Source organism: Blennius ocellaris (assembly GCF_963422515.1).
Source record: "Blennius ocellaris genome assembly, chromosome: 14".
In the NCBI taxonomy this organism is placed as follows: Eukaryota; Metazoa; Chordata; class Actinopteri; order Blenniiformes; family Blenniidae; genus Blennius; species Blennius ocellaris.
This window is the reverse complement of record NC_137663.1, coordinates 15,840,080-15,867,443: the sequence shown is the minus strand read 5'-3', so window position 1 is coordinate 15,867,443 and position 27,364 is coordinate 15,840,080. Positions and strand designations below refer to the sequence as shown.

At 40.0% G+C, this 27,364-nt stretch overlaps 1 protein-coding gene across 2 annotated transcripts in view; it reads right to left on the bottom strand.

Moving 5' to 3' along the window:
• The window catches only part of gria4b (glutamate receptor, ionotropic, AMPA 4b), a gene marked incomplete at both ends in the record, with an annotated part of 136,515 nt that overhangs the window by 40,125 nt on the left and 69,026 nt on the right, over window positions 1–27,364 (bottom strand). For both annotated transcript variants that reach the window (XM_080508577.1, XM_080508578.1), the window contains 5 exons: window positions 777–881; window positions 2,998–3,165; window positions 7,490–7,648; window positions 8,289–8,342; window positions 15,026–15,210. In XM_080508577.1, coding sequence (XP_080364703.1) covers window positions 777–881; window positions 2,998–3,165; window positions 7,490–7,648; window positions 8,289–8,342; window positions 15,026–15,210 — 671 coding nt within the window. The remainder of the gene's footprint in view (window positions 1–776; window positions 882–2,997; window positions 3,166–7,489; window positions 7,649–8,288; window positions 8,343–15,025; window positions 15,211–27,364) is intronic.

The following is a 27,364-nucleotide window of genomic DNA, read 5'->3' as shown; positions in this document are numbered from 1 at the left end:
GCTGCTTCCCTCCTGCGTGCCGGAGCATCGGGATGACTGAGGGACATGGAAAATGCAGGAGAGAGGCTGTGACCCGCAACTCACATTCACACAGATCGTGTCCTGACAGGACCCACGCTGTGGTGGAAAAAGACAGGCCAAAGCAGCTTGTGATTGATGGGAACTCCTCTCTGCCCCCACCCCCCTCTACCTCAACCTCCACCTCCTCTCCTCTACCTTGATTGCTTTCTATTTCATTTCATCCTCTCGCCATCACTCTCACAAGTGCTCCCTCTCTCTTTTTCCCATTTTCCCTGGATTTCATCCGCACACATCCATCCTCTCGTAGCTTTTCTTTTTACCTCAGCCTACTTATGATAATAGAAAAAGGCACACTGCATGTTATCTCATCACAGCGCCCAGATCCTTCACTTGACAGCAGCCTGCACACCTCTGTGTGACCATGTGGTGCCTTTCATGTTTATGATCGAGGATGCAAGAGCAGTGAAGGACGTGGGCATAAAAATATGCTTCATAGGCCACATTAATAGAGAAAAATACAAGTAAGAAGGCTTTTTTAACTCAGTTTGAGATCAATGTAAAATAATGTAACATTTTTTTTTTACTATTTAGTGATTCATTTTCCTGTAAACATACGATGCAAACATACGCCCCCCCCCCGTTCATCTCATGTGCGCAAACACACACATGCACACGTACCCACACAGACGGACAGACAGATCCACAACACTGGTGCAACGGACAAAAAGGTGTGACAGTGTGGTGTGATGTCTTACCCGTCTGGGTCCATTATTCTTCAGCTCAAACACGTCCATAGTGTAGTTGACCCTGCGGCCATAGTGGTCAAACTGGACATTACCTGTTAATCCCTGCAGTCGGACCTGGACACACAGACACAAATACAGTGTGACACAGTGCAGCCAACCAAGGGAAACTTCCTTAATAATGAATTCATATTTAAACCCTTTGATTTCTATTTTCGTAGCAAATACGTTCATTCTAATAACTCATGACAATTTCAAATAGATTTAGTTTTAATACCTTTTATAAATCTTCTTAATAAAGTCAGTAATTGGTTATAATTTCATTCATACATTATTGATATATACATTCAATTGATTTAGTTTATTACAAAGTAATTTTTTTAAAAACTGCTGTGGAGCTTCAAAACTTGTTATCAAGACATATCTTTTTGATTTTCTAAAATTGAAAAACACACAGAGCTAAGCAGCTGTTGTTCACATATGAATATGCCAGGATACCAACAGATGTATAGTACTCATTTAATAGTGAGACTTTTATGAAATTCTCCATTGTTTTAGTGTCCAGCACCTCTGGCTGTCTCCTCACAGGTTCACACTAAATGGTATCTTCTCACAGCAGAGTCATTTGTTCTTCTCTTGTCAGTTGTTTTTCTTTTTATGAGCTAATCAGTTGATTGGTTTGTATTTTCTGCAGATATACTGTAAATACTGTTGTTTCCAGAGGGAGGAGAAAGAACTTGAATGACTTTATATTATTTATATAATCCACAGTTGTTGATGAACCCATCAAAATCTGATGTAAAGTGCAACTTTCAATGACCTGCTAAAGTCACAAGCCATATTAGAGACTATTCTTAAATTGCAATGAAGTATCATTTAAACAGTGTCGTTTTACATAAGGACGATGTTTTTGTAAGCCTTCCACTTCTGGATGATGAAGGGACGTTTTCTGAGAAAACACTGAAATACACTTCAAACCGGTCCGGTGGAATTAAATGAATACTTCGACAGCTTAGGAAATATGCTTTTTCTTCCTGTTTGTGATGCTTCATTTATACCAGGTAGTGCTTGGAGGCATTCATGAGAAAAACATGCCAGCTCACACTCGCCTCTTAAAAGATGCAACAACCCATCAAGGCCGAGATTGTGAAGATCAGAGTGAAAACAACATGAAACAAGTTGAGACGTTCTCAGTTAATTTCTCCTTTTCAATAACACACAAGTCAACACAGACATATCTACAGCTGCTCAGAGCCATTCCTGCTCTCTTTGAGTGTGTAAACAAATACACATAAGCGTGGGGATTACAAAAGAAGCATGGTGTGACTTTTTCTTTTTCATCCAATATGAAGCTCTCATGAAGAGAAACTTGATAATCAAATAACTGAAAAAAACAACATTGTACTTAGTTACCGAGTTTACAGTCACTCAAATGGATCAATGTGTTTTTTTTTTCTTAATTTACTTCATTTTAAACCCTCATCACCAATCAAAGAAAAAAATATCTGTGAGACAAAGGGTTTTCTTCAAAATGTTAATGTAGATGTTTTATATGTAATGTAGGATTTTCTTTTAAAGCTCTGATTATCAGATTTCTCCTGAAGCAATGCATTGTAACAACCAATAATGTAATACCTGCCAATAATGTGAAAACTTGGCTGTGTTGAATGTAGTAAAACGTATAATGCGATAACTAATTGTGTAATAAGATATTCACTCCATTATCATCATGACATTTTGCCAATGATGTCATAGTTATTACACGATTGAAGCGCCACTAAAACAACCCTTTCAAAATGCAATAACTGCTGCCAATTATGTAATAAAACATAAATAAAGTTGGATTCTGTGAAATAAAAGCAGGTTTTCTGCAGTTTGCTCATCAAAAATAGGTGTAGTGGATTGGGTCGACATCATTCATTGAGGACATGAACTCTGCAAGCCCTCTCAACTGTAGTTGTAAAAAACCTTTGACTATTTTATTACATTAATGGCTTCATTACATTCAGAAGGTCAACAATTATTATGTTACATTACACCCCAAAAGCATACAATAGAGAAAACATCCTTACATTACATTTGGTTTTAATTAGAAACAACAATTTCCACAACCCTTCTCCTGAATAGTCAGAAAAAAAATACCAAACTGCAGAAATGCCTTGTAATCGTATTAGAAAGTATCGCTTGTTGGGAGTAGCCGACCCTGTTGTGAAGCACATATTTGTTCTCTCACCTGTTTGAGAGTACGCTCCATATCTATGCCCTGGTTCCACGGGGCCGCCGGGTTAGCGAGACAGTCGCCGGCATTTCCTCTTCTGGAAATGTCCACTTTCTGCCTGCGCAGGTTCCTGAAGGCCTCGGCCATCACCATCACCCCGTCATAAGTCAACGCCGAGGTGTACTGGGAGACAGGAGGAGGTGATCAGACATTACTGTGTGCAGACCCAGCTGCTTTATGTGCACATTCTTGGTTTTAAAAGCAGCTTAGCTTCACATAAAACCACTGCTAGAGGAATTATGGCTCAACTCTGCTCTATTGGATTTATTAAAAGGAGGAAAATAACCCCAGTAGGTACAGGCCATGTGATTTTTTTTTTTTAAATTAGCAGCTCTGAAAGCTGAGGCCACCCTGCTGGCCTGACTGTTTTTGGGTATATATATACATACAGTGCTCGTGGACGCACGCCGGGAATAGGTATGAGCCCAATTAAATGCTGATTTAGCCAGACAGGCAAAATGTTCCTGCAATATTCACTGGTCAGATCTCTTTAAAAACAATCTGCGTTCAGGCTGCATTTCTGCAGGGCCAAGCAGAGAGCGGCTTTTACAAAGAGGCAGCACTTTTCCTCTGCTCATTATTTTCTGGGAATGAGAAGGAGGAGAGGGAGAGTGGAGCAGAGCACAGTCCCCACAGTATCAGCCTCCCAATTTCCCCTAATCTATCTTTGACCTGAGGACGCTGTGCTGCCTCTGATTATTGTCTCAAAAAAAAGAAAGAAAGAAAGAAAGAAAGAAAGAAAGAAAGAAAGAAAGAAAGAAAGAAAGAAAGAAAGAAAGAAAGATCACTCTCTTGCTCATGAGCCATACATTTCCCTAAAACTCACCGCTGGCACAGCGGAAAACTAATTGAGTGAATGACGAAAAGGCAGCAGGATGGAGAGTGATTTGAGGGGGAGAAAGGAAGGGGAAAAGGCGAGTGTTTAGTCCAGCCAGGGCAGCAGTCTGGCATTAATTATCCCGGCTAGCAGGAGTTCATTAACTTTGCCTCCGGCCGGGGGTGAATCCTATTCATTAGCCCACTGCTCACTGTGACATTATGGCTCTCTGTCGAGGCTGCTGCACGCCATCCCCCTGTTACTCTTTGACAAGCTGCCCACTAACACACACACACACACACACACACACACACACACACACACACACACACACACACACACACACACACACACACACACACACACACACACACACACACACACACACACACACACACACACACACACACACACACACACACACACACACACACACAACCAAGGTGAGAAATGGTGGTGTCAAAACTTTGATTCCTCAAACTATTTCTTACATCTTCAACGACAACACTGCAAACACCATTGTTCTTCTGCAGTTCCTGAATGAAACTGCCTCATATTGCACCTAAATGAGGTGTTTAAAAAAACAAAAAACGGTACAAATTGGCGATATCAGTCGGTCATTGGTCCAACACTGAGCTACGTCTTGTTTTCAGGGGAATACGGAGTTTGGCACTTTTTCTTTTTCACATAATGTAATTGCTGTAACAAACATAGTGTACTTTTGTTACACAGAGTACACGGATAATAAACAGTAGACTTCATTGATAATATCACCGGTTTGATTTCTTCGCCTTCTTCTGTGGAGTTTGTATGTTTTTATTGGGTGTTTATCCAATTTGAATGAAAAGAGCTTTTACATTGGAACGGTGGTGTGAAATAGTGGTGAGCATGCTTACTTGTTTGGTTAACTAGTGGCTTTAATTTACTGCCCTTTGTGATCATTTGAAAGCTTTCAGACTTGTGATGTCGTGGTCAACTCTTACGTTCACACACAGAAGGCCAGGTTTGATTCCAGATTGGGGCTTTTTGGTTCCCTTCCCCAAAACCTTTTTGTGTTGGGGTAATTGGGGATATACCCTGGCATATATCTGATGTTAGCTAAGTCAGATCACAGCTTTAAGCAAAACAAACTCTGCTTGAGCATTTACAGAAGATGAATGATAGGATTTGAAATGGTCGTCCCATTTCCTCTCAAAAAACAATCTAATTAACTTCATCGGTGTGTCTCCATGGCCCATTGGTGAGAACGTGTTTGTCATTTTTAATTAACACCTTGATGGACTGGTGACCTGTCCAGGATGTATTCTCCACTTTGCCTGATTTAAACATTGTCGCTACAATCTCTTTTGAACAATGATGTGCACCAAATCTTAATCCAACTGTAACCCAGTTTTAAAAAGTGGAAAAACTGCTCGCTTGTTCTTTCATAAGTGATATCTGATGTATTTTCTGTTTCTCCCACTCCATTCAAGCCTAGAACTGGTCCAGTAGCTTAGTTTCCTATGGTATAGTGACACAAGAGACTCTCAAGCTAAATCTAGAAGTTATATTGCAGCGACTCTTGCTATCTCCACCTAACCACCTCCACATACTTTTGTTTACCTGCACCTATTTGTTGGAAAGTATAGTTTGACCACCTGAGCATACCAAGATCTAATTACTGTGCAGAAGAATTGAAGTGAAGGTAATACCTAAATATCAGAAGTACAAGAAAATCACAAGATCAGATATTATGGATCTACAAAGTCATTTCCAGTCCACAACCTCACCTGGCCCTTGATCCGGTGCACAGATGGGATGGGAGGCTCACACAGGAATCATAAAAGCAGTTGAATCAAATATCATGAAAGCTTTGCAAGGCTCAACATTAGTTTACCACCATTTGCTCGTCGTTATTTTTATTTTTTTCCTGAAACGGCAAAATGAAATACTTCAACACAATGTGCAACAGTAATGGACAAGGCCTAATGTAGTCAATAAAAAGCGTCATGCAATTATCTAAATGGCTTCACCCAGCAGTTTCTTTCTGAATGTGTTCATTTCCGTCATCACTGTACTACAACTGTACTTGTAATTAGCAGTTAAAATCCCAAACCATCTGCCTCCTGCTGCATATTTGAGGTGCTATGTGTTAGGTGAGGCATTTCTGCGCCATCCAGATGTTGTGCAAATAAATCTAATTCTATGGAGAGCCCCATTCAGTTTATTTGGATGTTTCTGCCTCAGAAAAAGCGTGGAGTTCACCTGGCGTGTAGAGTATTTATTATACATTGCAGTCTGTTCGAGTCCCAATAATTCAAGCATCCAGGACCAAATACTTTGTGCTTGTGATGCAGGGTACAACATTGTGTGTTCATAACACATAGAAATTAGGTGTAATATTGTCACAATCCTGCTATGCGAGAGCTTGCTGTCATGCACAGCACAGGGATGTCTCATTAGTTTGCTACCTGCTGAGTCCTGGAACTTCAAAACACAGAACATTTGTCTTTGCAAAGTGAGTAAACATGCCACAAGAAGGTCTGAATCGCTGCGGTGTTAATATATTAGCAGAAAGAAGGGCTGAGTGTGACTCAGACTGAGAACAAACTTAGTGGGGAGCAGAGTAATTTAGGCCTGAGTGGATTTCCAAGAGAGATAGAGCAATATATCAAGAAACTGTGGGGATAAACACGCACGCACACACACACACACACACACACACACACACACACACACACACACACACACACACACACACACACACACACACACACACACACACACACACACACACACACACACACACACACACACACACACACACACACACACACACACACACACACACACACACACACACACCAACAAACAAACACATAATGTCATGCAATATCGCCCTGTGGTGTAAACTTTTAATTTGAACCACCCCAATCCATCAGACACACTGCAACCACACTACACACACAATCCTCTTGACTCACACCACTTCCACTCGACTGCACCTGGTTTTTAAAATAGAAATCTTTGTTGGACACACAAATTTGCTCGGGGGAGGAGGTTTGCTAACCACCGTGGCGTGATGCCTTCTTGCCCCAGTGCCATTTGCAATCTGCGTGGATGGAAAAAAATTTCAAGTGGGTCAATCTGTCAGCTTGCTGCATGCAGCATTATCAGTGGCTGAAGCAGATCTGACTGCTGACGACGATGCCCGTTTCTTACATGCTCTTGACTATAGTTAATCTCAGATTACCTAATTTCTTCTGTCAGACAGTCAGTATTATCACTGTTGCTCTAAATACCTTGACAATGTGCTGCAGAATTACTTCATCTTATTTTGCAAAATCCTTCGATTGATTCTTTTTTTCTTTTTTAAATTAATATAAATTCAGTCTGAAAATTACATTGGACCTTAAAAATAGACTCATTCCAAAGTGGACCAAATTCACAGTGTCATCTTCTGTTTATCTACAGCTTGGGGCTTCACTGTAATGTATTTGCATGTTATTCTTATGCCAGTGTTGGTTTTGACAATCCAAAGGTCCGTTGGTAATCTGGTGGGTCAAAAACACCCAATATGTGCATTTGCCATAAAGGGGTCTGTCTCATTAAATCTCAATGAAGAATAAAATTATATATATCATCACTCACTTTTGGTGGAGCGTCTGAGCCGGGGTATTCCCTCTGATCCAACTTATTCCAGCGCTGCATCAACTTGATGACCATGGGATTGCTGAAGTCGACCAGCTGGAAGCCTGTCACATTGGCTCCACCATGCATGAAGCGCTCCAGGTTGATGTCCTTGAATCCCTTAAGGAGCACCACAGGAAGGAGTGGTCAAAAACGCTCACAGATCTCTCTCTGGCAGACATGAAACAAGTGACAGGAATGGCCATGATGGTAGAGGAAGACCTTAACAATAAAGGCTTGGTTTGATTACATTAATTGGCAATACTTATCAAGTAATTATGTTTTCTGTGCAGGTTGATGCAATTTATACTTCGGTCATACTACGTTTTACATTACTATAAGCTTCGTGCCACATTTGAGTCGAAGCAGTGCTGCACTGAAAAAAAGTTGTTGAATATACAAAAAATCCAAAACAGAGACTCTGAATTCCACGGATCGATATCTTTTCATTCGTTTGGGCTGTGATCGTGGGCTTTAACTTTGTCTTTGCTTTTATTCATTGCCGCCAACATTCAGCCAGCATCATATCATTATCAGGTTCGGCTTTTACTTCTTTTCAGTGTTAAACGATTTATTGGAACACAGTCTTTAGGTCAATACCATACAGTTTTTCAAAATAAAGAGTGAAAATTACAGGGTGGAGATAGTAGGAAGTGCTTGAAACGGAGACACACAAATGGAGGAAAATAGATGTAATGGGAAGAAAGCCAGAGAAAAACAACAATATAAAACAAAATGAGACAAAGTCCCTTTCTCTCACCAGATTGGCCATGATATAATGGTAGCCTTTGACATGCTTCCCGACGCTGACAATCTGCGAGAAAGCAGAGCAGAGCTCAACGTTAAGCTGACTGGATTACAGGATAGCAAACGTTAATTACATTAAATGATGCGTATGACAGGCCAGTGCATGTGTGTTGACACAGCGGGTCCATCGGGTCTCAGGCGTGAGAGATCGAACGTCTAAACAAATGAACGGGCCGTCATGTCGGCATCTTGCCGAGGAAGTAAACACTTCACGCTTTCAGAGACATGACAGTCCTCTCAGCATCGCAACACATGCAACCACAGGGCTGCGCCTGGTGATAGAAACTCATTTTGAAAGCCGACATCTGCCCGGAAATCCCACCGGACAGCCAGGTAATAAGGGCGTGAATTAAGCTGAAAGTAAAATATGTTTTGGCTCTTTGAGGAAACCCATGGATTGGTATTAATTCCACAACAGCTTCTCTGCTGTCAAGGCCTGCACATCTCATAAAACTCTGTTGGGGAGCAATCACAGCTGCAAAATCTGACATTAAATAAAAAGAATACCTTAATTATGTCAATCTTCAGCACAAACAATTCAAAGAAAAGATGATTATCTAATGCACACTGAGCGATCACACATGAGTCGCTTTGTCCAAATCACCTGGTGGTTTTCATTGGAGTTATTTGGTCACACAACAACTATCATACATTTTATATTGATAAATAACAGTTTCTTTTGCCTTTGTCTATTTCTTCTTGTCATTTGTTTCTTTTGGTTCATTTTATTATACTTCAAACATAATGCAAAAAAAGTCAAACAATGAGTACAATGAATACAATGAAAATAAACAACTTAACTTAAAGTTACCATTTCATGTACTCACCCTCCTGTTTAATCATTTGTTTTGTCATTTATTTTCTAGTTGTGTTTGAACATCAGTCATTGCTCTTTAATCGTTACATTTTTCAATTTCCTTTATCCATATTTTTCTCAGTTCACTTTTATATCGCTCAATTTTTATAATTGTATTAAAAAAAAAAAAAGTTTCTCATTCTATACTTGTTTCTTGCCCTTAGTGATTTTGTCCTTTTATCACCTGTAAAGCCCTTTGAAATGTACTGACATGAGTTAAGTTTGATTGATTAATTTATTGATTTATTTTGCTGTCTTCTAACAGGTTACGTATATTTGCATTTTTTACTAGTACAAAGTAAACACGGCCTGGATTGATGGACAAATACCAGCATCAACTGAAGAAGCAAAATCATCATTTCAAAGTGGCTCACTGCCAACAATAAATGTTTATTTAGACTTACAGGAAGAGTAACGTTAAGCAGCTGCTTGTTTTTCCTTCTGAGGGAGCAGCGTTGCTGCTAGAAATGAGCGCTGAGGTAGAAAAATAACAATGGAAGATGAGTGTGTTTTGTTCTCTTACAGACGGCATTATTGATGGCTTTTAAAACCTCTTCTGCCACCGAAGCGGTCATTAAACACCGCCATGATCACCGGGGATGCTTCTCTCACTTCATCACTTGCCATGTAAAAAAAGCCTTCTTGCAGCACAATAAGCAAACGTCAAACGATTAAGTTAAAGCGCTTGTTTAATTCCTCTTTGCTCGCATGGTGCTTACTAAGTGTTTTGCTGGGGATTTATAACTTTGGCCAAGCAGATGGCATGAATGAAAATTAAAAATTCAAAGAGCGAATGCTGGGCTGATTATTACTGTGCTAAGATTTTTTTTTTTAATTTGATCTTATTTTCGTCGGTATCTGCTGTACTCCTCACCGTGAGGGGAAATCCCTTTAATATACCGACTTGAAATTTGGTTTTTCACACCATTTCACAGCTTATTAAACCCATTTTAGGGACATAATGAGAAGTTGGAATTTGTAGGGCACACTTAAACCTTGTGTGGCTGCAGTTTCAACTGCAATGTGGTAACATTTTATTCCGATTTGTATCGTGTTGATTATTACTGAAGGGCAACTTGAATCATAGTCAGTGCTACAGATTTTTCTTTCCATTCTACCAAAGGGCCAGTTGTGATTTCTACCATAAGGATTTATGAGAATCATTGAAAATGATTTAACAAAAAGGACTATTTGAAACTATCTTGCATATATTTGATATTTTTGCCTTCAGACAAACTCTGTAATACATTACTTCCATGTAGTTTCAACAGACACCTGGTTTGAATGTCATTCGCAATGACCATTATCCTGCCATTACATTTTTTTAATATTTGGAAATTGTTCAGTGGATTTTCAGGCATGGGGTTTACCACTACAAATGTTATAAATCATCTATTCATCCAGGCTGTGAAGAACCAGAGGCAAGGATGTTTGCTGATGGGCAAAGTTTATATTTTTAATAATTGAACAAAAAAAAACAAACCTTTGTAGGTTTAAAACTAATATTTCAGTAAAAATATTTTTTTTTAGAAGTGAATGCAATGATAAATTATTAAAGACAAATTAAAAGTCTGTTAGAAACTCTTAGAAACTCTGACATCAACCAAAATGAGCAACTTTAGGCCTGATTGACTAAGATAAATACCGGTAGATCATTAGACCATTATTAGGTTATAAATAGATTGCACTTTGACTGTGCATGCGTTTCATGGGTGATTTGCGAAGACTAACATGAGGGACATCAAGAGCAAACAGGAGTATTTAAATGAGGGCTTTACGTGCATTAGACTGTTTACATAAGAACAATAATCTGGAAATGTTATCGCTCCTGTGTTCATTTGTTTGCAGTCACCGTGGATTAAATAGAGAGGCGAGGACCGACAAGCACAGAAGTATGGAGTAGGACATGTTGTTGAGGGAAGTCATTAAACAATTGGAAAATGAATAAGCATTGAACAAATCAAATGTGAGCTCAGCCAAAATGTGAGGTAAAACATAACAAATATTCTGCAATAAAGTTTGTAAACAAAATTCATGGGGAGCCAGCTGAGGAAATGCTTTTTGCCTCAAAAACAGCAGCTTGTTTGTTACAGGCTGAGCTGGTCTGCAATCGTAAACAATGCAAATGTTTTCAAGTTAAGTGTTTCCCTGCATTTTGTGCAATCTGTTACAGATCAACACATACTTGGAAGCCGGATATCCTGCACAATGGCACGTATACACATGTTTTAATACAGGCTTTTGCAGATCAGGTCCTTAGTGTGAGATCGTATGGGATCTTCGAGAAAATACTGTGAGTTTCACTCTCAATGTGAGAGTTCAGCAGTGCGGCAGAGCTCGAATCAACTTTGGAAGTCTTAAAGTTGTTGAAGTAACGTCATGTTCATAGACGCAGCACAGTTTGTCAGTACTTTCATCCAGGAGATTAAAACATGGTAGCATGTTGGCTGTGTCAGGATAAAAAGGGGATATTATTCTTCGACGGGACCGAAGCAGAACCACATTCGACTTGTGCATGGAATGAGGCTGCTGTTAGCAGGGATAGCCACAATCTGGCCAAATTGATATAATTTACCCCGAGACACTGTGATCCAACCCAATCTGGTAAGACAACGGTTTTCACTTAACTTTGTTGCAGTTTTCAGGATGTCCCTTGTGCAATATGTTGAATCCTGAACACAGCCTTTTCTGAGTGTTTTTCCTGTTCAGACTTATCAAAGAGTTCTTCAATCGAACTTTCTCTTAGTCCACAGGCGAAATGGTCACTGCAAGCTACGAACAGTATCTCAATGACAATAATTATCTACTCTTCTCAAATCTATCAATGCAGTGAAGCAGAGGCAGGAAATAATAAAACCCCTAATCTCTGTACAGAGGGCTTGTAATAACACTGAATGAGTTATTTTCAGCCTGAAAGGAGTGATAGAAGGACTACACACTATTAGAGAAGCTGAGTTGTGCTGATTCAGCAGCTCTCTAGTAACATTAGTTTTGGCATGTAATTAATCACTTAATAAGAAACTCGGAAGTCCAATTATGAAATAAAATCATCACCCTGGATTAAGATGATCTGGCACGTAAATATAAGAACAATAATCTTTGTGGAACTAATACAGGCTATGACAGATACTTATGTCTTTGCCGGTAAATTAGATCACTGCTACAGAAAAGAACCCCCCCCCTAAAAAAAAAGCTCTATGTGACAGAATCCATCACGTCTGTTTGGGAACCGATCTGTTCACTGGTATCGACCACAGGTAGATTGGAACGTCTGCTGCTCTGCGGGACACACACACACACACACACACACACACACACACACACACACACACACACACACACACACACACACACACACACACACACACACACACACACACACACACACACACACACACACACACACACACACACACACACACACACACACACACACACACACACACACACAGCTGCAAAGTAAATTGTTAGAAGTATGACAGATGTCAGAGTGGAGATTTCCTGAATAATTGAACAATCATAGAGACACCAGTTGCCCCAGGGAAAGATGGAGGAGATGAAGGGATGAAGACAAGCGGGAGGAAGAAGAGGAAGGAGCAAATCGTATTCCGAGTGTGCTCGTGCCAACTGACGCCCCTGGAGATCAGAACAGACTGTTTCCAGGTTCAAACCTTTAATTAGCACTTCCACATAAAAAAAACAAAAAAAAAAAAACGTTAGCTGTAAGAAATGTGTCTTAATGTCATGTTATTACAATGCAGAGCACTGGAAAACATCTCAGTAATGTAGGTGATTCTTGGGATTATGTGGCTGTAACATAAAAAAGACTCTAGTCAGCTCATTATATTCCTTTTTCTTATATATATCCTCCAGCATTATAAGTCAAACAGCTGCTTCTGCCTCATGCAGCCCATTGAAGTCAAGTCTCCTGGGTTTGTTTTGCTGAATAAATTTGCAGAGATTAAAAGACTTTTCCATTGTTAAGCTGGAGGGGGGGGTAAGGCAGTAAGATGACCAGACAGGAAAGCCAAAAGTATCGCAGAAATTTGTTAAGAAACAGGTTTAGGCAAAGGTGACTGGCATCAATGGTGTCAGAGAGCTTTTCTCATTCACATCTGAAGTATTCAGATAGAGCTGCTCAAAGCTGAGCCCCAAAAAAGTGTGTCTCAAAGCTGATTTATTGTCTTGAAAGGGCAAATTATTGAATGATAGTGTTAAATACCTTTTTGTACCAGTGTAGGAACAAAGGAACAGGTGGCGTCGTGTGAAAGTGGTTAGTTACGTATATCACCACACAAAAAAAGGAACAAGGTTTGATTGCAGTTTGTGAAACGTTGTTTGTGGAGTTTGCGTGCTCTTCCCGAGCCAGATAAAAGCTTGTTAGATTAATTGATTGGTTTAAAATGTTTGTAGATATAAGTGTGTGCCTCTGGAAAAGTCCTATGACAAAATGATCATCAGTCCAAGGCATATGCTCTGCTTTTTTCTTGTTCGAATGGACAGCAGCCTGTGACGTTAACATGGCTAGAACAAGTCTGAAAGACGAATGAGTAATCGTACAAAAGCTTGCTTTTTAAAATCAAGAAAATGCATTAAATCTACAAAACTTTTAGTCTCAGGGAAGTTCTGCAGGTGGCTGCTAACAACATGAGCAAACCAAAAAGTAGTGAAGGGATAAACTGTATAGGGTTTTTATAACAGACGGTTTGGCTTTAATGTCAGCCAATAGGGCTTAGCTAATGTTACTGAATGTCAGAATTGCTGTGGTGAGCCTGTTGATTCTAACAATAAGTCATCCAGTCAATCATTCCATCTTCTGTCTATGTCCGGCGTAGGGTCACACTGCGCTGGAGCCAATCCTAGCCAACGATGGACAAGGGTAGGATACACCCAGTCCATCAGAGGACAGACAGAGACAGAACATCTCACACACACTCATACACTTTCACACCTAAGTGCAAATTAAGGTCACCAGTGGACCTCACATGCATGTCGTTGGACTGTAGTGTCAATACTCAATCTAAAATGAACAAACACTAGCAGGTATTATCATTTGGAATACATAACAAGTGTGATCGTTTGACATCTCGCTTTATGGTTCCATTTGAAGATGCAATATATTTGACTAAAATAATTAATGACACAAATATGTACTAACAAGCTGTAGTATTCATTGGATTTCTTAATAAATGCACGTTTTTCAATCCTTGCAAGAGACTTCTGATTTACTCTTGATTAATGCTACGCTGTCTCAATCAAACTATGCGATTTACCTCTGATAACATACGAGATACTCTGCATGGTTGCTGGCTGACACATTGATGAAAATGTTTACAAAGATCAGATCCACGAAGAATGTCGAGTAACATATCATGATTTCATCAATGAATGGCTCTAACAGAGTGAAAATAACACTTTAGTCAAAAAAACCAAGTTGGACAGTCAAGGAAATTGTCCTTTTTGGGAATGTTCATGCTGACAATACAATCTTCAAATCTAATTTTACTCTGAAATGTGAATCTAATTCAGTATTATTAGAGAAAACAATGCAGGCTGATTTGTTTTGGAGTTTATACTGTGGTTAAAGTGGTTGTATCTCACTTAACAGGCGAGCTACTCCTGAAATCTTTAGTAATACTATTGCACTTTCATTTGACAGTTTTGTGAAATGAAAGGCATCACATAACATAGATTCATTGACATTCAACAGCAAGGCAAAAAAAAAGGGGCAGTCATTTGGTCACTGTTGCATATTTAAGCATTTGCATGGTTTCCCAGCATAAACATCAAGGTCAGTGAAGAGCAGCTCAACGCCTTGTTCGTGGTTTCATCACCTGTTCCAGCATATTCTGCAGTCTCTCGGCCTCAAGGTCGATGACAAACTTCTTCTCCTGTCTCCGGTCCAGATCCTCCAGCAGTCGCCGGTAGCTGGCGTCGTTGAAGTTCTCCACGCAGATGGCGCTGACCTGCCAGTTGTTTTGTCCCGCCTTCTCCATGATGGCCTGCAGGATGGCGTAACCTGATACAACACACAGGAGGGGGAAACGTCTGAGCTCTGGCTTTAGATTCAATGGGATTTAATAAATCACAATGCATGATGATTCTACACTCAGGCTGCAGAGAGGAGAGATGAGGCTGGTGTCAAATAACAGGCATTTCTCTTGAATTGGAGATATGATTACCAGGTGTGATATGGTTAGCGCCGCTCATTGTTCACCTTCTGATTTGTTTTTAAACTCTGGAACGGTAATATTCATCTCACACACAAAGTGGTAGTAGCTATTTTACCAATAAACAGGAAAAAACTGACAATATGAACATGATTTCTTTATGAATTTAACAAGTAAATCAGGACGACTAACTCTCATATGTGGCTACTTGAACCCATGCAGTTATTTTTACACTCAGTGTTCTCAAACTTCACTTTGGTTGAATGCCTGGAAATGTCTAGTCAATAAATACATGTTAAGTTTATCTCTGTAGGGTATAAAGTCAGTAACATTCACACCTGGTATGGTGTGAATCTAAACTTCTTCTCAAATAGTCATACCTTTGTCTGTCCGTGAACAGAAAACACAACTTTAGGTAACATTTCTATAGCAGTAAAAAGTTCAGTCAGGTATCACAAAAATAAAAAAAGGAGTTCACTCGAGGTTTCAGTTATACCTCACAGTTATAAACAAGTTTTGGGCCGGGATTTCTCTCTCCAGTTGCAGAAATGTTTGTACAAGTTTTCTTCAAAATGCCCTGAATCTTTCTTAGAAACATACAGAGAATGCTTTCATTCAGTATTTATCATTCAAACACATCGAGAATCCAGAAAATGTCTTAGATGTAGTTTCTCCCTCCCTCAAAAACATATTTGTGAAGCTGGGGGGGGGTATCTCTTCCTATTTGTGGCAATATTATGAGTTTTTTTTCTCTTTCCACGTAAATATCTAATGGCATTGCAAAACAACAATGGCCAAACCTTCCAAAAAAAACAAAAAACCTCCCAATTTCACATTGTTAGCATTTTCTCGAGAGCTGAATCAGAAAGAATTCACTGTTTGATGTGTGATAAAACATATTGCTCAAAACTGTGGGTGTTTCACTCACACACTTGCTTTTGTTGAGATTGACACGTTCTGTTTTAACTCTTGGTACAGTTAGGTATGGTTTTCAGGAACAGTTTTCAGGTACAGTTTGTTGTTCTTTGGCCCTACATTGCTGAAAGCAAGTATTGGATGCAACATGTGGTTCTGTGGAGAGCAACCTGGGCTTCACTTCTTCAACATGTGAAGAGACTAACTGAGCAGGCTGAAATATGGCATATCAGGGTCTGAGATGTGATAAAACATATTGCTGATTCCTTTCTGTTCTTGAAGAAACTGAGCTGTAGGAGCTTCTTGAAAAGCGTTTATTCTTCTCCAACCTGATGCTGGCTTCGCGGTCCGGTCAGGGCAGTTAGGTGAAATAGATTCTATGAGTTGTATGTAACAAGAGAGTCTCTGGGGGGGAGGGGGTTAAAGGGGTGAAGAGAGAAGGGGGGAGTCTACATCGTCACTGTCAGGTTTGTGTATAAAGAAGATAAGTGTCAGAGAGGAAACTGGGGAGCTGTGAGGGCGGCTGTTCTCCAGCAGGAACAGATGTCCCCCTTAAACGGCCCCTCCTGGTGGCCATCACAATCTGGCAACCCGTCTCCCTTTGCTCCCAATTAGTGGATTAACCTGTGCTCTGGCAACCCGGCTCCCTCTCCACCTCCTCCATCCCCTCTGCAGCCCCTTGCTCCCCATTAGAGGGATGTCGGTGCCAAGAGGGACTGCTGGTTGAGGCAACACACATGGAAGACACGCTCATACGCACACATATACACATGCAAAGGCATGCATCATGTCAGAATGGCCTCGGTTAGTCCTCAGGGAAGAAATAGTTCATGACATTCTAGCTGTTGGGAAAACAGCCCTCACAACGGGATGAGATTGTGCTCAGTGTTTATCAAAGGCAGCTTGGATTTTGTGGTAAAAAAAGAAAACTCAAAACAGAAATCCTATTGATCAGATTTGGGGAATGGGCATTTCACACTATTTAAAGCTTAATATTTGCCTTGAATTGTGAATCAGGTAATAACGTTGTTGGTTTTTTGTTGTTGTTATTACGCCTCAAATCTAACCAACTACATTATGTTGCTCATTGTCAATGTTCAAGTACAAAAATGATCATTTCTTAGAACATAAATCTTCTGCAGCTGCTTTTTTTAAACACTGAGCAATAAGGAAATTAAGTTTCACTGCTGTAACGCTGATTTCTCGGCTACGCACTTAAACGTGCTATCTGCTGTTCTGTCTTGGGTTAAAATCATCTACTTCATATATCTTCATCACATCATTACTACAATACTCAACAAAATGATCGCATTTATCACTTGTTCACCTGATATTATGCAACCACAAGTACCTTGAAAAATTTTCCTTTGTTATTTATAACGGATGAAGCAACGCTACCAACACACTAAAATATGAATCACTCTAGCTTGAACTTTTCTTACTTTCATTGCCACTTTTTAGATCAATGAGCAACTGTTTTCCTACATTACAAGAACCTATTACTACCCTCATGACTTTAGATCACAGTCCATTACACAGCTTTTGATGAGTTCTCACTACCATTGTTGCTCAGTTCCAAAACAGAAACAAATACTACGTAGTTCCACCCAGCACGTATTTTCCATGGTCTCTTCTCAAAAAACAGATGGCGGAAGGCATGCTGGGGAATACGCCTCCAATTAATACCTCTGTTTTTGTTGGGGTTTTTTTTGTGTGTCCAATCTTCTCTCTTCCTGAGGTAACTTGCACGCACCTGAAATTAATGTTTCCTGCCATTGATTTTGTGAAATGTGGGTTGCAATGTGGGTTATGTATACGTGTGCACCCCCCCACCCCCATATAGTTCATCAGAAGGTGCACATATCTCCTCAGAATGAACTGATATTACATTCTAGGTTTTAAAATCAATGTTTTTGATGTTAATATTCATGTACCGAGATTTTTGAGTCTATTTTCTTAACCTCAACATTTACCTTGCAGTATATGCGTCCACCTGCCCTGAGATGGCAGCCCGTTTGCTTAATGTGAGTCACAGCCTCTCTTCTTATTACTTGAGACTAAGGTCTTTGCACATGTTTCCTGCCAAATAGACATATTAAAAAGGACACAGAGTGGAAGGTGGGAAGCTGCACACAAAGCTAAAACGACTCCCTCCGGTCGCGGCAGCTTCTTTGCTGCTATTGATTGTATTGACTGAACCTGTTTGAGCTACAAATGAGCAGCTGTTTTGGCTCATTGTTGGCGTGTTGTGCTGTGAAAGCATTGTTTATCATTATGCCAGAGAGCAACTGTCTTTTCAGTGAGTGTCGGGCAATCAATTTGAAGTATATTACCGGTGTATTTGTGTCCCATATCCCCATAGTTTGAATTCACCACAGTATAGCTACATCTTTGGGTAGTAGTGAGCTTTATATTCTATACAATGAATATTTCTCAGGGATGCATTTGTAATGACTTTTGAGAAGTGTGCAATTTTTCTATTTTATAGTTGACTTCAGCACTGTACAGTATATTCATATTGAAGGATATAGACAATTATTGATAATATCTTATTAAAATAAATCATACACACTTAGGTGCAACTTCAGAAAGAGTCAGTCAGATTAGTCATTAGAAATGAGGTTGGTGTCAAATTACTGCTGCATGCAAATAGACTCAGCAATTCTTAACATTGGGGAAAAAAACAGGCTTAAAGTTACAACTACAGTGGGTAATTTTGATGTGCTTGAACACAATTATTTATATAAATTAATAATTTTTACTGTTGTTATTAGATGTACCACCCTTCTTATCAGGAGACCAGGTACTCAAGAAACCATGTTCTTCTGTATTAACTGAGGGTTTTATAAGCCTTACAGTTATAGTGTCTCTTGCACATTTAATCTTGTGCTGGTTGTGTTATCCCTCTAAATTATTTGCCTCAGGAGTGCAACATGATCTTTCCTATACTTGTGAACGTCATCAATATAATCTGAATCATCAGCTCAGGAGATGCATGAAATTCCAGCATGAAATATAAAAAAAATTATGTTTTAAGATTTTAAAACTGTGACTCATAAAAACTGCACCATGAGTCCCTTAGAAATAAGTAAAAATGTAGAAAATAGGTCCTGTTTAATTAAAATGTGTTTTATTATACTTCAACTCTGGGAGACATTAAAAGCTCACAGTGGTGAACAGATAAGTGCTTCGTGATTTAAGTTTTTTATAACATTATGCCTTCATTTTACAAGAGAAAATTATTTAAATAAGAACAAGGTGCAAAAGTTACTGAGTCAAACTTTGCAGAATGCTGCAAAGTCTAATAAAGTGTGTGCTCACACATTTTTTTTTAGATCATTCTGAATGAAAAATGCAACCATGCAGTTCATGTGTGAGCTGTTTAAGTTCCTGGTGTGCAGAAGGCCATTTGATTAAGGCTGTGCTAAACAGCCTGACCAGTCAATCAGTCTGCCTTCACATTTATAGCAGCTTTCAGACAGTTCAACGTAATTCAACGTGCTTCAAAACTACACAAAACAGAACATGGAAACATTAATACACAGGCATATATACGTACACATCCACTAACAGTATGCAAACATGTATGCACATACTGTACACATGCACATGTATACACACATGTGAACATATAAATATGTCTATACATATGTAAAAACTAGTGCACACACATGGCAGTAAAATCCACAAAACATGTCAGATGATAAACTCTTATTCCAGTGAGATCTCTGAGGGGAGGGAGTGTTTTGATGTGCTCTGCCACCTTCTCCACCCACTGCAGTCTGTCTCTCTGTGATTACCCTGTGATTGACATGTCGCCTGTCAATCCAGTATTTACCCCCCCACCCCCCCCCCCGCAACAAAGCCAGCTGGGATTGGCTGCAGCCTCCCACCACCCTCAGTTACGTAAATGCATGCATATTCAGGAAGAGATCCGAAGCAGGTGAGCTTCTAGCGCAGCATAGAACAATATGATATCACATCAAATCCGATTGTGCCTCATGGTGCGTACGATGCACGGACGGGCAGCTGCGGCGGTGCCGGCCGCGGCAAGCAAAGTGTGCAAAGGGCCAGCTGATTACCGGCTGATAAATGTGAAGCCCCGGGGCTGTATGTGAAGCAGCAGCCAGCCGCAATCAGCATCAGCGTCAAAGACAGAGCCAGGGGCGAGTGTGCTGACTGACGCTAGCGCATGTTGTGCTGATTGGAGCCGAGCCGGACACTAGATGGAAGCAGCTGCAGCATGCGGGGAGGGAGAGGAGTGCACATCTGGATACACGTATGGGATTTCTTCCTCTGTGCCTCCCCTCCCTGTTGTCTCGTCGTCTCCCTGCAGTGAGATGCACAGTGTCAGCGTATGTCTGCTGAGCCGCCATCCTTCCCCTTCCTTCCTCAATGAGTCAGTGCTTTGCTTTCACCTCTTCCTCTCCAGAGAGCACACAGAGAGGCTTATTCCTCTAAAAAAAAGGAGCTATTCATCACGGCCTGTACTCACACACCGCTGATACCAGTCCATCTGCTGGGAGAGAGGCATCTCATCTTCCGCTCCCTCCACTTCCTCACATGTTTTCTTTTTGCTTCCTCTTCTCACCCCTCACCAAACTCTCCACTCTTAAGTCATCATGTCCTCACTCTGCTCCCGTTGTTTCATGTCTCATCCTATTTCCTCTCATGTTTATTTGAGCCCTTTTTTCACTTACATTTGTCTTTTTACGATGTTTTCTCACCTACGTGTTTATTCCCCTTTCCTCATGCTCCCTTTTATTTCATTTTCTGTCTTTGAACCCTCTTTTCCTTTCCCCCGTGTCTTTTCCTTGTTCCATCTTTCTTTACATTCTATTTGTGTGCTTGCTTTCCTTATGCCCCCTTTTTTCCTTTGCCACACTTCCTTTTATATTTATTTTTGTAACTAATAAGCACTCTTTTTCTTTCCATTCCTTGTGCCCTCCTTTCCTTTGTCACCATTCTTATCCTTTCCTTTGTTTGGATTTCCTTTCTTCTGTTTGGCCTTCTATGGCCCACTTTCCTTTCTGATGCTCCACTTCCTTTATTTTCTTCTCACATTATGGCCTCTCTTGTTGTCTTCTGGTCCCTTTCCTTTCCTTTCCTACTCACATTTAAATATTTTCTCCTCCGTTCATTCACTCCTTTAATCTCTTATTTTCCCCTGATTTCCGTTCCGTTTTTAACCGCTTGTTCCTCCCAGCATTTTTCTTCTCCTATTGTCCATTTCTGTTTCATCTACTGTTTATGTTCTGATTACCTTTCCTTTTCTTTGGTTGTTGTTTTCCTCCTCAGCTCTCTGGAAACATCACCTCGACTCCTGCGGCATTATTACCCTCCCTTTGCCTCATTCCTTCTCTCTTTTCATTCTCTCTCTGTACCATTTATTGAACTGTTTTGGTTTTAGTTTTCATCCAGTTACTCTCGTCTTACCTATTGTTATTTCTACTTCTGTGCATTGGTGTAAGTGTGTGTGTGTGTGTGTTTTCGTGAAGTCTGAGACACACGCACACATAAATCATCCAGGCCCTTGAATCTCTGCTGCCCTGATGCAGTGATTCAAATTGGTGCTCATTGACTGAGCTCTATCACGAGTGGGCTGATTCTACATTATAGTCAATACTGGATGAATGCCTGGTCCTGTGTGTGAAAAAAATCCTCAAGCCAGAGACTGGGAGCCTGCGAACCAAAAGCCTTCTGAAAAACACTCACATGCACACACAGCAACACTAATAAGTGAGGGCACTGTCACACAGTGCTGACGTGTATCTGCACTTGCATTCATACCCTCCAACAAAGACATAAGACTCTTGACATATCTGAGATTTCGAAATATGCAAGCGTGCCTCTTCAGAAGACACTCTGACACACCACTGTGCTCGGGCAACCCGATGTATTCACAAGATAAATAATAGTCACATGTTCCTGAGCTCATACAGCGTTTCTCCTCTCTGCCTCTCCAGCCTCTTGCAGAAAGAGGTCCTTGCGGTTTTTAGCACTGTGAAAAATGCTTGTGCAGAGAGTTGCTTTCATGCTGCGCCAGGCAGCAAAACAGATTTCGACTAATCAGCTAAAGCTGGTGGAGGAATGAATAAAAGCGGAAATATAACAGAAAAAAGAAATATCTGAGCGGTGAAAAAGAGAGAAATGAGAGAGAAATAAAACAGATGTGAAAGGGATCAAGTAATGACTGTTTATGCAAGAGTTGTCAATCTCCCTTTAAGGAGCTATGTACAGTCAAAGAAGGTCACAATTGGGATAAACTACCAAAAGCATAATCTACAAATCACCAATAAATCCTTACAACTCTAAATGTTTTTATTATTATCAATCCAAAATAATACAAGTACATCCTGGAAATGCTCCTATCTGATGCATATTTTAAGAAAAACTATGATAAACAATTTAAAATATTGAAAACAGATACACTCACATACATTCATACCTAAAGGCAAGTTATAAATACTAATTAACTTCAAATGCAAGTTTCAAGAGTACGCGCTCGAAGTTCCTGCACTCACAGAGAGAACATGCAAACTCCACATCGAAATGCAAGGGATTCTTACGGCGAAAAAAGAGCTGTAAATGGTATGTTACTGTGTACTTTATGGTTTTTTCAAGTTTATTTTTTAAGAGTCACGCAAAACTATTATATCAGCATTTCTTTTCAAGGTTGCAAAAGTTCGTCTTGTGAAAGACATCAAACAAAGGTGGACAATTGCAATCAAAAACTATTAATCAGCAGAACATATTTTACCCTGATCTGATAACACTATTCATTAAAGCCAGTATCTTGTAGTTACGAGTGTTTTAAATTGTAGAAATCATGCAAAAATGTGAAATAGCAAAATGTGTGTCGAGTTCTCGGTTGCAGCCTACAGCAGAGTTCCCCAATTCCGGATCTCCGCGGCCAGTGTCCTGCACATTTTAGCTCTCTCCCAGCTTCAGCACACCTTAATCTGATGTTGATGTCATCATCAAGCTTGTAAATAATCCAAGTAATGAAGCCCTTATTGCATTCAGGTGTGTTGCAACTGGGAGAAATTTAAAACATGCAGGACACTGGCCCTCAAGGCCTGGAATTTGGGAACCCTGGCTTATAGCATAGGACTGCTGGCTGGTGTCAGCACCACGGACAGCTCCGAAGGCGGCCCTCATTTTGAAACAAACTGATGTAGTTATTTTTGTTGGCTTATTTTTGTGCCAATGAAGAATACGAACAACAAACAACAATGTTTCTGAAAGGCCAAATGGGAAAATGCTGGGTCAGATGGCCGACGCACTTGACTGAAGCCTCCTGCTGCTGCGCTCACTGAAATAGTTCATAAAAGATCAGGAGTGGGTAAAAACTGTGCCAGCAGCAGCTTTTAGTAACAGCGGCATATTGCAGAGTGGAGACGAAAGGGCAACTGGCACTGACTGCGTTTTCCAAGTGTTTCTGCAGCGTTTCACACATTCGTCAGTCAAGTGTCACGCGAAACAGATACGCACGTATTCCTACGAATGCATCAATCCACATCACCTCTGACAGGTTCGCATGTCACATGCCAATACAAGGCTGCCTCTGAATCTTTCATATTTCAATTTTCTTACCGCTTTTTCCTTCTGCTGGGAATTGATAGCATGAGTTACATTGAGAAGGTTCAATAAGAAGCTGGCAGTTTCAGGGCCACATCGAGATGAGCAGCACTTTTACACCATTACAGAAAGTTTTCTGTTGAAAATACACATTCTTGCACTTCTTTTCTTGCACTTAAGCAGCTTCAGCTGCATATTCAGCTTCTGAATCATCACAGTTTCTTTTCAAGTGTGAGGCAAGAGACTAAAGTCTTCAAATTTCGCACAGCATAAGATAATCTGCATTTCTGTCAAAATAGCTAATGCTGCTCTTGAATATGTTGTGACGCCAACTTAAGAGTCACGATGTGTGTGCTCAGCCCATCTGCAGGGTGAGGCAGCCGTGTAGCCAGGAACCTTTGTTGTGTTTTTTTTTTTTGGAGAACACTTGATCAGATACAAGTGGCTTTTGTAGAGGGGCTTTTTTTTTTGTACCCAGTCGAGCATGTACGACCTGAGATAAGAGCGAAAGGAGCACGGAATGAGTTGTTCTGAGGGGAGTCACATTGATACGGAGCTCATTCTGCAGCGTCTATACAGCCAATCTGCTCAAACGTTCACCGCAGTCCCCGCAGCCACAGAGGGAAGGAATGAAAAACCCTCTGACTACCTTCTGGAAAATGTATGAAAGCGAGATGGGAGATGTGATCCAAGCAGTCGCCCATGTCCATTCTGTCTTGTAATGGAAATAAGGCACCATGGTGTGAATAAGGACAAACCTATTGACTTTGCTGGTGTGTATGCGGCAAGTGAGAGGGAAAAAAACCTGGGTGCTACGCAGAAAAAAAAGAGAAGGAAGAAAAGAAACTGAGAAACCCATAGAAGAGTGAAAAGATGAAACATGGACACAGGATAAATACACTGCCCCAATCCTCAGGTGGGGAACTGAGTGAGAAATGCAGGATGGGGGGGGGGGGGTTGCAATATTGATCACTTGGTGGCCCCGAGACATGTCGTGGACGAAAACAGTCATTAATCGAGAAGCGCATCCATTCCCACTTCTGTGTTTGCTGTGTTGGGGGCAGGAGGGCAAATACATACTTGCTATGACTGAGGACTGGGATATCCAGGTCTGTTAAAGCACTTGTTCGAACAATGAAACTTTTACTGCAAATAAACTGTTCGATTCAAGTCGCTTTTTAAATATTTTTTTTCATCAGCTGGGGCAGGGTGATTTGTAAGAAATAGCAACTGTTGTAGAATTGTTTGAATGGAGAACTCTATGTATCAGAAAATAATTTTTCAAAAGTAGATGGATGAAGAATGACGGTTCACGTACACAAACGGTAAGATTTGTGAGAAAAGCAAAAAGGGAGATGCATCAGATGAAGAAGCAATTAAAAAAATATGGGGGGAAAAAACTATTACTAAAAAACAAAGCTTTAAAACTTCATTACAATGCAACATTCCACAAATAAAATTTATATTTATGGTGGTAAAAGATTCAAACTAGCAACCATCGGTACTGATTGCTCCTAGATATGTTGTTGACATGTGCTTTATTTCTAATATACAGGAAATGTGTAACCAAATATAGTGACAGTGTAAAAGAGTGTAAAATAGAAAATAAATAAATATATATATATATTATATTATATAATACAAAATTGCATGGATGGGTGGATTATAGTATTGTATGTATATAATGTGGTCATCTTGCTTAAGTTTTGGAACTTGTGTTTCATTTTCAAGAAATATTTAATTTGGACATTTTTACTGCCAGAGTAGATGCCGACTAATTTTCACTGTCATTGGCTGCAACGATAAAGGTGAAAACAAAGATTTCTACACTATTCTTGACAGACAGACAGAAAGATGAAAGGATAGACAAAATTGCCTACAGTTGAAATACTTGGATTTTATGTGGTTTTTTACACAGCCTGTGTGACGGGTTCAAAAATGTATTAGTAGTCAATAGTAATCTTCAGCACCACGTGCATCCAGTCAATATTTCTCTCCAGCTTAAGGATATATGTGGATGATCATTAAAACCCTGCAGACTGAGGGAGTCTATAAATTACATTCATAAGGACTCCAGCTGTGTATCTGCACCACCGTACTCGCGTCAAACATCCGGCGTGTGATTTGTATTTTTTATGTGGAAAAAAAGTAAAATATTGTAGTGTGTTTCTTTCTTTTTATATTGAGATGTGTCTCTGGGACATGTTGCGGGTGAAAGTACTCTGCGTGGCTTTATTAGCTGTTGCTGCTTCCGGTGATAAACTGGGTTTATGGTATACTCGTTGTTGACTCAGGTGAGCTGAGATGACAACATACATCATCCTGTTTGTGTTGGATTTGAAGATAAGCCCGGCTCTTTCGGGGCCGTCTCGCTTTATTTTCCTCTTGAAACAGCATCTGTCTCACATATCTTCCCATCCAGTCAAGTTTACACCTGTAGGACTGCTTTCAGTGAATCGGCTTCCATGATACAATACTACTTACTGGCACAGATGTTGAACTTGATGCTTTTGCTACTTTTAAACTGGACTTTTTAATTTATTATTCTTTTTAAACAGGGTGTCTGAATAACTCCTTAAAAAGTCCTAGGTTGATTGGGGAGAGTCCTGACAGGAATTAGCAGGAGGTCTGATCTCTTTTATGACTTTATCTTTTTATTTTTCTTCATTGGCTTCCTATAAAACAGATTTCAAGTTTTCCTGACAACATGTTAAGCTCATTGAAAAAAAAAACTCCATCCTAAAAAACTGTTAGTATCACATTATCACTGTTGGAGACTTCATTCTCAATGTTGGAGGTTCGTGGAGTTTATCAAAGAAATATCAAACCTCTTTCTTGTGTAACAAGCTCCAACTTTTAGTTTGGGAGTCTAATGCAGTATCTACTTTGAAGATGAGGCTTAAAACTTTCTCTACTTGGTAAAGCTTATCGTTCGTTCTGGCTCAGGTCACCGTGGATCATTTCCTTGGTTAAACTGTTGATAGCTAAGAAATTATTTCTGATGCATTGTCTTTCTGTCTCAACTCCATTTTGGATCATGTCATATCTGCATGTTAATAACTTTCTATACGTTTATCTCCTGTAGGCTGTACTTGTTCATCTCTGTATGTTCCTGTGGGATCTCAGGAAGTTTGTGATCTTCCCCCATCTAATCTGCAACGTGTAGATTAGTTTGTCTGATGTCAACTTGCTTGTTTGTTTGTTGCTCTCTGTCTTTTTCGTCTGCTTTTTTTTTAACCTTTTATTATGCTTTAATACCAACCGGTGCAGCAAAAATCCACTGAGTCTGGAGTCTGGTTGTGTTGGTGAGAATACTTTCTCATAATGTGGATAGAAAACAATATTATCAGGTCACCAAGAACAAATGTTCGTCCCTTTGAAAATGTAATACTTGTATTATTGTGCAGTGAACTCACAAGTTACAATCCATGCCCCTGGAAAAAATGTAATCATTGTACATGACCGTACTGTAAATATCCATGAATTTAATTTCCATGGGCAAAAAAA